The following is a 12,075-nucleotide window of genomic DNA, read 5'->3' as shown; positions in this document are numbered from 1 at the left end:
TTGATATAAAAATGTATATATGCTAATTTTTGGCTATTAAGTGCTCCCTAAAATTTTCTTGAAAAATTCCTACCTTAAATATTTCAAAATTTCACTGCACCTCCTGAATTCAATCAAAGAGTGTTTTTTTTTTGTGTTACTTGCATTTTCTTAAACTCGCATTATTTAATTACTGAATTTCTCTTTTAATTATTGAAATCTGTAGACCTGCCATTGTAACTGAATAGTTATATATTTTGAGATGAAATTTGAGCTCAAAATAAAATGGGTATTTTCCCTTTTGAATTACTGAAATGAAACTAAATAGATATTTCTTTTTAGAAAGTTAACACCATTATATTTTAAAAAATAAGAAAGTTAAAATTTACTTTGTAAAATTCTGGAGCAGATACTATTCATTGGCATAAATGATAAATGCAATATATATGAAAACAACAGAGTCCATAAACCAATTTTGTGGGCTCTTATAATCAATCATATGCAGGTTTTTTAAAATCCTAGCAATAGTGAATGTATGTATAATTGTAGTACTCCTAGTATGCTATTAATGGTTTTATGGATCCTGTAAATTTTTTTTTATTGTTATCAAACTGATTAATAATCATTTTAGCTGAGATAAACTGAGTGAAAAAATAATTTTAGCTGAGACAAACTGAGCCAAAAAGAGATTTTAACTGAGACGAAATGCAATTTCTGGTGAGACAATTTGATATTTTGCGAGTAGCATCCCTGCGATATTGATTTTCATGTGGTTTTTAAGTATCCTGATATATTTCAAACAATATACAAAATTCGAATCATGCATTTGAGTATTTACATTTTAAAGCAATAATTCTATCAAATTTTTGCCTGTAATTGCTATTGATTTCTCCACAGTTTTTAAATCCAATATTTTTTATGCGATATTATTTATTACAACAACCTAATCTCAAAACCAAACATGCATATGAGGAGTCTTTTTTTCGGCAATTACTACAATGGACTTCATGATTTTGAAATTTTTTTTATTGTGAAGATTATTTATGAAATGGGAAGAAGGAAATAATTTGTGCGTTCCCTCTCCAACAAAATGCAAGAATATCTCCCATAATAAAAAATTATTATATGTTCAGTTAAAAAAATATATATGTAGTTTTTTTCCCCTTTTGTAAATGCACCGCTTTTGTTATTTTAAATTAACAATATATATGTTTGTTATTATTAAAAGTATCTTACAGAAAGACATTAGTGCTAGAGAGTTTTGTCGCAGATAGCTCAAAAAAATTCTGCCACAGGGGCAGCCATTTGACTGTCAAAATTATTTTGTTTTTTACTTTTTTTTGTCTTTTGCTTATTTAGATATGGATCTTAATATAATGAACTTGGTCAGATTATTTTAATAAATAAAGAAATAAATTTATTTCACAGAGAATGACAATCTCGACCCCAATCTTGTTTTATTCTATATGTATTTTAGTTACTTACTGTTTTAAGTAGAGTAAGAACAAGTCTAATTCAAAGTCGCAGTAAGAATTAAATTTTTTATTATGTTAAAAAATTTTAATTTTTAACTTTCCTAACTTCCGTAGTAATAATCAGCAATGAATTGTTATAACACAGAATTAGAGATTATAAAAATGACACATTTCTACTAGACATTACAAATAAAAGTGGACTTTGGTTATTTATGGTAACCTATAATGAAGCATGTTTTAAAGATAATGCAATTACAAATTTTACTCTCCTATTATTAATGAGCACTCAGCTAATATGAATTTTAGGTACATTTTATTTTCTTAATTTGTGCATTTAATTTTTCGATATTTGGAACCTTGTGTGTTCTTTTACGAATAATTTTTTTTAATATTTATTTTTTGACAAAAAAACCTTATTTTTACCTTTGCTGAAATTGAAAATAGTTTATTTATTTATATATATATTTTTTTTTTGTAGGAAGAGTTGATAATTAGCATCAAAAAGAAACTTGATATTCTGAGAGAAGAACAGAATACTATTCGACTGCAATTACTTAAAAATAATCAAATTGGATTAGAAATATCTGATCGTCTAAAAGAATTGGCTAAATCTCATGAATCAGAAAAGTATTTCCTCCATATTGAAGAACTTGAAAAAATAGTCAATTTATTGTTGTCCATTTCTGGACGATTAATGAAAGCTGAAAATGTTTTGAAGAATTTCTCAAATGAATGCAGTGAAGATGAAAAGGTAAGATGTATTCCTGATCGGCAAGAATTTTGTTACTGCTGATTTTCATTTTTTATCAATTTAAGTAATTGATCTTACCTCATTTTACTCAGAATAAAAGGAAATTCGGTTTTTAAAAAAAAAAATTAAAATTGCATGTCTTTGCAACTTTAGTTATTAAGAAAAATTATATTTTACTAAGTTATTAAATACATAGGTGCCGCCTTCAAATGATGCCACACTTTTTTCTATATTTTTGGCCCACCATCCTCCCCTTTGTCACTATGTATCACAGCAAAATATAATAACAATTTAAAAAAAATATAGAGATGATGGTTTCAAATTTTATTTTTAAACTTCAAAATATGTGTTTTAATGTCATTTGCTAGTATATTAATAGTTGTAAGATGTGAATTTAATAAAGTAAAAGAAACAAGTACAGTAATTTCCGGTAAGTAGGCCGCGGCCTTTACGTGTTTAAAAGTTGGGCTGTCACAATGCGGCCTATACATAGAATTTGTTTATCCCAAGCCACACGTGAGAATTTTTTGATCATGGTGGATTTATTCAAAAACAGATGTTTACCGAAAATTTTCCATAATAACGAACCTAATTCATAATTTTTACTCTGAAAACGTTTTTCTTTCTTTTTTTAAATGAATTTGACGAACGAAATTGCCGAATTTTGGATCTCTTTCGGAAATTCCAATATGGCGCCCATATATTACGATAATTCAATTATACTGTTAATTTCCGAAAATTAATTAATTACAATAAATTTAGTGAAGTTTTGATCGTAGATTATGATGGGGTGAATTTAAAAATGTCCCATCTTAAGAAAATTCATTAATTAAAATAATTATCTATATTATAGAAATAACAATATATACTTTTTATAAGCTAACAACTAATAATGATAAAAGAAAAACAAGCTAACAACTAAATACGATTTTTAAAAAAAATAGCTATCAATTAACAAAAAAATAGCAGTTAATAACTAATAAAAAAAACAAAAGAGATTGATTTACATCAAATAAAAAAAGCCTCAAAAGGGATAGAATTCATTTTGTATCCATCCCACTTGGTAGTTTCAATTTCAAAAGGGTGTGGCTAATTTATGGTCAAACTGAAGGGGGAAATGTGGGGACAAATGAGTAGAGCAATTGCACAGCTGTCAAGATTGATTGATCAGTTTCTTCCAACTTGCATTTCTTTATTTTGTTCATTGGAAATGCAGATGTTCTTACTTTTCCCTTTCACTTTATTTTAAACTGCTTTTAGAAACAGATGTTTCCTTTGACACAGATTTTTTTTCTTGTTTTTTTTTTTTTTTTTTACTTTTAAAAGATAAAATAAAGTTACTTACTTCAATAGAATAAAATTCAAATAAAAAGGGAATTTTACCGATTTTTTTTCTCTTATTAATAAAAATTTCTTCCAAGAAAAAAAAAAGAAAAAAAGATCAGATTAAGTGCCGAATATCGGGCGGTGATGAATCAGATTTCGATGGTTTTGAATAGATATTTGCTCAAAAATATTTGAGAAGTATAAATAAATAAATGCTGATTTCTTTTGTGATTAGTTAATTTTTTATCGCATACACATCCTCACCTTATGATTTTAATTGGTTATACATGTTTCTTCTGTAAGTAAGTATCATTCTCAATTCTTTCTTTTTATGATAAATATACATAAAAAAAAAAAATATTTATCAATAATTTTTTTCTAAGTATAGAGTTTATGTTTTAAAGATTATTATTTTTTATGTGTATTTTTACGCATGTGATATTTGAAAAAAAATTGATGGTCGATCGAAAAAACGAAAGTGCAGACTTTATGAAGGTGCGGCCAGTAAGATGAAAATTGAAATTTTTAGCGATGTTTTTTGCGGGTGCGGCCAGTACGACTGTGCGGCCTATTTACCGGAAATTACTGTAATGTAAAATATTTAATCTACTAATAATAAATCTTTATATTAATTAATCTGTGTGTTGTCACAGTGTTAGGTTATAAAACTGTTTCTCCTCTTTCAAGCTTGACATCATTTGTAAATGACGCTATAATAGAGTATTTTAAGACATATTTTGACAAGTGTAAGAGTATATTTTGATATTTATGTAATTCATGATTGATTCAATTTTAGAAAAATGAAGATAATTACTTTCCAGTTTCTTTGTCCTTTCTGTACTAATTGAGTTAAAGCCTTTACAAATTGAAAAGAAATCTAATATTTAATTAGTAAAATAATACCAAACAATATCTTCCTTAACTCATAATATAAGTAATGTTTTCCTTTTGACATTTTTGTGCACATTCAGTAAGAAAAAAAAAAGAATCTTATAACTTTTGAAAGGTTAGTCAGATATTCTTTCTCTAAAGTGTTTTAGTAATATCTCAAATAAATCTCTTAAATATAAGTAATAGTTAACTTTAACGCTGGCAGAATATGCTTAACTTGACTTAAAAACACACTTTTTCTATCTTTTTCCCTATCAAATTCGAGTTTACTCTAATGTTTTTTAATTTGTCGCTTTCTTTTCATATCTTTTGAATGATTGGTTAAAAAATTTTGATTCTTTTGCATAAAGTTGTGAGTACTTGACCCGAAAATAAATACTTAATATAATGGGGAATTAAGATTAATTAATTTGTTAACGATGAAAAAATTTTGAACCATAACTTATGAGATTTTTTATCTATTTAAAGTTTTCGGATTTTTTTAAACCTAAATCTAGATTTTCATGCCATTTGATCAATAAAAGAGTGCTTAAAATCTAAATTAAAAGATACATCGTATTATGCATCATTTCAAATTAAGAAATGCCCATATTTTTAAAAATTTTGTAGATGGAAAACAGGTAGTCATATTTTTTTTTTAATTTGATACTTTTCCTCTTCTTTCAATTACTTGTCTTGAAATGTACTTCCAATCCTCTTCATTAGATTTATTAAAAGCTATTATTATACCAATAGTACTATTGCTTTTAAATTTTAGAATATTCTGTTTTTAGAACCTAGACCAGGTAAAACTGTTAAAAGGTACAGTGATTGTACTGGGGTTAGACAAAAGTATGAAATATTTCTATGCTAACTCTATGTAAACAATTTTTTTTAGCAGTAAATATTATGGAAGATTAAACATAAGCAAAGCTATTTTTATTTTATGTCTGTCGTTGAACAACAGACCCAATTTTGGGTTTATGACTACTAATGTTCAACTTTGTAGCCTTGTAATTTTGAACCAATCCGGAAGACAAGGAAACTCCTGGATCAGTACCTACAGAGGTATGATTTGTTATGGAAACATGGAGGACTACCATGTGACTCGCAAGATTTAGCATACATAAGGCACCATTTACTATAGGGGGAGTTTTTGACCTGCGGGGATCGAACCCAAGAAGTTCTGGACATGGGCTCAGTGTCCTACCAACCAGGCTATCCCGGTCTCTAGCAAAGCTATTGGGACAATTTGAAAGATCATACTTATAGCTTTTAGAAATAGGTTCTTTTTTCCCCCGTGCAAAATTTTCATTGACAGAAGAGAGCATCGGAAGTTTTAAGTTTCTCTCCTTTTTCAATACTTTACTATGATTAAAAAAAATCATTCTTTAATATATATATACTAAAAAAGGACATTCTTCCACCTGCTACTTAACATATAGGGAAAATGATTGAAGTATATCTAGGTAGGATGATATTGTTTGAATTGTTACAGTGAAAACTGCAAAAGGACTTAACAAGCGATCAATAGTTAAATTAGTTGAGTTGTTACCTGTGAATAGAGAATGAATTCTTGATTCAATAAGAGAATGTTCAAACTGACACATGGGCGCACCTTAATTTTTGCGTTTATAATTCTATTGCAACTACATTTGATTTTCTGTCTCACTTCTTCTCAAACATTCATGTTGTGAGTTTGTCAATTTGTATTTCTCATGTTTTAAATAAAACATAGTTGTTATACTGTTTTATTGGTACACACACACATTACAAGTTAAAAATTTAATAACACATTACAAATTGAAAATCTTACCAACTATTCAAAGGTTATTAAGGTGATCATTTTTATTTTTCGCTGACTGTACAGTTAACATCCACATTTCTGCCAATCTAGACGATAGAACAATTCCAGGTAAACAAATTCCAGACATAATCTGCAAAATAGTTAAATATAATTATAGTTTTATACTTTTATAATTGGCAGCTTTTTAGCACCTTTTTTATGACTAAAAATGTTGGAAGATTAGGAAAATAGGGATAATATTCTTGTCAAAATTTTATGGGAGAAATTTTCACAGATTATGCATCTTGAGACATAATTGCAACTGAGCAAAGTATAGTGCTATAAACTATTCGGAGAAATTATCCTATTAAAACAAAAATTTCTTCTGGACAAAATACTAGTTGTAGTTAAATATTGCATTTAAAGTATAATTTTCGGTCGACAAAGTTTTTTTTAGATCTAGGTCATCAATAAATTGAGTGGAATATTGGGAATTTACTGCATATTGCTAAGCAAAATCCCTCTTTTATGTAAATGCTTTTGACATTGAATGTAAGATTAAAAAAAAGGACATCCTATACCTGTCAATTAAACATTTTTTTCACTTATGAAACTGCTTTAAAATGATTTAAGTTTTTTTTCTTTCATTTATTTATTATCTGTATTTTTGATAACTTTATTTAAGCTAGTTAAAGTTTTTTAGTCATTTTATTACTTTTGAAAGACCATAATCTTTGCTCTCTATGCTTAAAATCTCTATTTAAGTGTCATCTTTGTTAAAGTGTTAAATTGTCATCTCAATATATTTATTTTTAATTTTGGCATTATAAATCACTGATTTTAATAATTTTAATCAAATTGCTTGACGTCCTTGCTTGAATAACCAATTAAGTAACTGAGATTCATTATATGGTTAACCCAGTGGCTTTTAAATAAATGGTAATTGTTTGTACCTCAGTAAATAGGAGATATGTTTAATCCTTATCCAACGCTTAATCTAGCTACAAATTTTTAAAATATGATCAGCACTCTCTATCAATGGATTATCATATTAAAAGAGAATAAAGTTTTTAAGTGCACAGAATACTTTCTTGTGGGACATAACTAAAAATATAAGAAGTTCCTATGTCTTAGTCATTATGGACAAGAAGTTTTTAACCGATTCATTTCTATTTTTTATAAAATAGGATAAAATAAAATTTGACTTTTTTCAAGTGCATAGTGATAAAATGCTTTGTTTTTTTCAGCCAGTTTTAATGTTCTTTTAAATGTCATTTGAAAACATGTTTGGTTAACCCAATCTATCAGAAACTACACTCTCAAGAATTTTCCCCTAATTGAAAAATTTATTAAATAAATAGAAACCTACTGAAAGTCAACCATCTGATAGATGGGAAAATATTAAATATGTTTTTAATTTTCTCAAATAAATTGATATTCATATTTACTAAACCAGTATCTTTCAAGACATGTAAAATTTAAGCTTGCTGCCTTGTCAGAATATGTAAAATATAACAACCATTATTTTTAAAAAAAATGATTCTTTTTTATTTTTATAAAATTTTACCAATATTGTTATTGTTAGGTGTTTTCAGAAAGTTAGTTTAGAGAAAATATGACGTTTAAAACTTTGAATAGTAAAATTTATTCAAACTTAAACATGTTACACATTTATCAGTAAGACAAATGGGGGGAGGGCAAAAACAGAGTTATTATTTAATAGAGGTTATGTCATACTAATTGAGATACGCTTAGATAACATGGAGTTAAAGAGTAACAACAATAAATTGACAGTAAAATGATTCCCAAATATTTAAAATTTGACCTTTAAAAAAATTATGCAAAGTTGGTGAAGTTTTGAATTCTAAAATAATTCCTGCTATATTTCTCTCTTTCTAAAAGGGTAGCTCTTATACAGGGTGTCTAGCATTTTTAGAAAGTGCATAAAGATGCTTATTTTTTATTTAAATTTTTTAAAAGCCCTTAAAGATACTTTTTTTTTTATTTGGGGGTTTGTGCAAAGTGTTTAAATTTACAAAATAAAAAGAGATTTTTTCTTTGCTGTGTCGATTGTCCTTCTAAATTACAAAAAATGCATGATTTTCACAATTTTCTCTGCAATATTTATCAGAAACTAGTTATTTTATCATAATTGTGTGAAGTTTGTGAAAATGTTTTTGAATTTTATTAATTTTCTGCTTACAAATTAAGAACTTTAAACGATAGAAAACATTTCTTATTACTGCACAGATCCTAATTATGATTTTTTTTTTTTGGAAAGTGATTAAAAATATTTTTTGAGTGCTAAAAAAGCACTTAAAAGATGCTTATTTTTGTTGAAAATCTCATTACTCACCCTGTTATATATTTTAGACATTTTGAAAGGTATGGCCTTACTTTGAATTTTTGTTTATTTGTGAAATGTTTAAAGGCATATTTTGAATTAGTTCTTTCTATCTACTTTGTTTTGACAATTATGTTTGGTGAGAAGGAAAAAATACCTCTTAAAATGAAAAAAGTATAATTATATTCATATTATAAATAATTTATTTAGATTATTTATTAAATGTTTTTCCTTCTAGAAAACTTTTGAATCCAAAAGAAATAAACTGAAAGAACAGTATGAAGATGCTTGTAGGCTGAAAGAAAGTATTGACAAAAGAAGTAAACAAGTTTCCATATTCCTTCTCAAATACTTTACAGATGAAGAATATGCAAAATATGAAAATTTTATAAAAATGAAAACAAAATTTCTGATTGACATTCGAGAAATCGATGAAAAAATCAATTTAGGAGAAGAACAATTGGCTGCACTCAGTGTTGTGTCTCATGTTTGGAAAAGTGCCAACTATTAAGCATCATTTACATGCATGTTTTTTTTTAAAAAGAATTGTAACTAAAAATAATTTGGCAATTCTTATTGCTTAGTGATCTATTCTTATTAGATAAGCCAAGTGATAAGAAATTGTCTTATTATCCATGATGCTTTTATAATCTGAAAGTAGTATTTTCCAAATTCCAATTGTTTTAATTCAAACTGGTATTGTTAGATTTGAAATTCTACAGAAATATTTTTACAAGTATTATGTGTGATATTTGTGAAGTGTGCCATTTGTTGACAAGAGCTATGTTTAGCTTGGCAGTGCCATTACAGTTAAAATGCTTGTAAATAGGAAAAAAATGATATATTTGTGAAAAGAAATTACAATTGCTTGCAAGATGCTGAACGTTATACTTTGTCAATCCAAGTGATTTTGTTTGTGAATTGTACAATATAAATTTTATAATGCGTTTTTCATTTTATGCTGTAATTTAGTATATGTTTGCAATGGCTCTATTTATTATATTTTATGCTTTATGTTAGTGAAACTCTTTCCCCCCAATAAATTAAGGATTTACTCTTATATTTATGTCATAGCTTTTGACTTATTTTCTCTTTTTTTATTGATAATTTAGTAAAGAGTTGTGCTAAGCCTGTGACTTGTGAGCAAAAGCTTTTTATCTATTTATATTAATTTGATGTAAAAACATTAGAATGTTGTTGAAAATTGTTCATCAAGATAAATTGTATATTTAAAAAGAAAACATACTGTAGTACTCTATTCTTGTAAGAATGACTATTTTATTTGTTCATTAAAAAATATTTTACCTTTGTTATTACCATACTAGGGCTGTTAAAAGCAATAAATGTACACTTTTATCGTTTAGTTTGATTTGTTATGACATACACATGATTATAATAACTGTTACAGCTCATTTTACTTCTTTATGCTCTTACACTGCATTCCAGAACTTTAAGGCATACAGTCCCTGGCCAATTCAGGGGTCTCTTTAGAAGAAATTTGCGTCCGTTAACGGACCTTTCACAAAATATCTTTTCATAAAAACGGACCCTTCACAAAATGATTTTTCTTTTAATCGGACCATTCACAAATTTGTTTATCTTCATTATTATTTTGTTAATCGAATAAACCCTTTCCAGGGCAGAAAACAAGAAAGATGGATGTAAACGAATTAAGTTTTGTCTTCGGGAGACGATTCTTCCATTATTCGTCCGAAATTAATGTTCTGCGTTCAGCAGTATTGGCTAAATACCAAATATTTGTATGTTGCATCTCTAATTTAGAAGCAGCAATTGTTGTTTATTTTTTGAAATTTAATTTTTTTAATTATAATTTTACAGTGTTGAGCATAATATTGTATGTCTTTACAATTAAAAAAACTCCTTGAAAAATTTTTTTTTGCATTAACGGACCCTATTTGCTCAAATTTATAAAAGCGGACCCTGGTTGAAAGAATGTGAGTAATTTTTTCACAATTTCACGAAAAACGGACCTTTCACAAAATGTCTGGATAGACCCCTGCGAATTATTAGACGCACTATATGATTCCATGTAAAACGCTACAGCTACTATATGATACTATGCAGCTTTATTGTTTCTACAGGACAGAAACCGGCTTGCACTTGTTTATGTTCATGGATCATTTGGTTAAATTAGGCAATATATGATATAAATTCGACAATATTTTATATAAATATAGAATAACTATTATACCAGGTATTATATTAGTATATTATAATAATTAGACCAAATTATTACACACATAGTAGTATTTTAATAATTGCATGTTTTGCACGAGCTTCTATGCAATACTTTTTTCTTTAAACATACATGTAACAGGTTTTTATTTGGGATATTTTTTATATACTTCCTATTTGTATTTATTTTTAACACGTTGCGTTACAATGTTAACCAATTGATACATGAACGTAAACAAGTGCTAACCGCTTTCAGCCGCTTAAAAACTTTTAATTTAAAACATTTAAAAAACTTTTTAATTTTAAAAAGACATTTTAAAAACTTTTTAATTAATAGTTAAATACCTAAATTTTTTGGAGTTAGAAATAAAAAAAATGAAATAAGTTGTAAAATATATAGTGAAGTGTGCTTAAAATGCTCAATCTTATGACTAATAATGAGTGACTTCTATTTTTTAATATTCATGAATTAGGTTTTTCATAATGGAAATGAGATGTTTGTTGTTGAGGACATCAATGCAGAATTGATTGTTTCAGATCTTCAATACTTAGTTCTCCATTAGGTTTAGGTCAGATGACCTTGCAGGGCAGTTCATAACTTGAATTTCTTTGCATCTTGGAAGCTGTGCTGCCTTTCTAGTCGTGTGTATAGAAACTAAATCTAGATGGAAAATTATTGTGCAGCCTGGAAAGTTTTTTGTTTATGGTAAGAGTTAATTATCTTGTGCGTCCATATAGTTTTTGGTGTTTTAATTACCTCCAGCTAATACAATATCTCATTTTTCACTTGCTGAAAAAGATATTTATTTAACCTCCTTCCATTTACTGACTTAGTTTTTACTTCAGCTTTTTTTTCCATTCTTTAGTTAAAAATGAACAATAGATTTTGATACAGGAATGTTGTCATACTTGGAAATTCACCTGGACTACGTTTTAAATTGTTGCTCATTGTCTCATGATTTTCAGGGAATATTTATTAATTCACAGTCAGCCCCCTGGATTTTTCAATCCATACTTTTCTTAAGTTTTGCGCAACACATCTACAGGGTGCATAGTGTTTTTTAAAGGTGCTTATTTACGTTTTTTAAAAGCCCTTAAGGTGTTTTTTTATTTGGAGTTTGTAATCAGTGCTTAATTTTCTATCTTTTAAAAAGAGATTTTTTCTTGCCCTATTGATTGTTCTGAATTGCAAATAATGCATGATTTTCATATTTTATCTACAATATTTATCAGAAACTTGAATTTGGTATTTGAAAATGTTTCTAAATTTTATTGATTTTGTGTTTATAAATTAAGAACTTTAAACAATAGAAAAAAGCATTTTTATTACTGCACATATCCTAATTAT

The 12,075-nt window shown here is 27.1% G+C and overlaps 1 protein-coding gene across 5 annotated transcripts in view; it reads left to right on the top strand.

Annotated features, from left to right (window-relative positions):
* The window catches only part of LOC107451508 (uncharacterized), a 164,960-nt gene extending 155,066 nt beyond the window's left edge, over positions 1 to 9,894 (top strand). For all 5 annotated transcript variants that reach the window (XM_087154711.1, XM_016067629.4, XM_016067632.5 and 2 more), the window contains 2 exons: positions 1,933 to 2,205; positions 8,770 to 9,894. In XM_087154711.1, the coding sequence (XP_087010837.1) occupies positions 1,933 to 2,205; positions 8,770 to 9,042 (546 nt within the window). In that variant the 3' untranslated portion in view covers positions 9,043 to 9,894. The remainder of the gene's footprint in view (positions 1 to 1,932; positions 2,206 to 8,769) is intronic.
* The last annotated feature ends 2,181 nt before the right edge of the window (positions 9,895 to 12,075 follow it).

This window comes from Parasteatoda tepidariorum, chromosome 11, assembly GCF_982258835.1.
Source record: "Parasteatoda tepidariorum strain Cologne lab strain chromosome 11, Ptep-v5.0, whole genome shotgun sequence".
In the NCBI taxonomy this organism is placed as follows: Eukaryota; Metazoa; Arthropoda; class Arachnida; order Araneae; family Theridiidae; genus Parasteatoda; species Parasteatoda tepidariorum.
The sequence above is the reverse complement of the archived record's forward strand: the minus strand, read 5'-3'. Positions and strand labels throughout refer to the sequence as shown.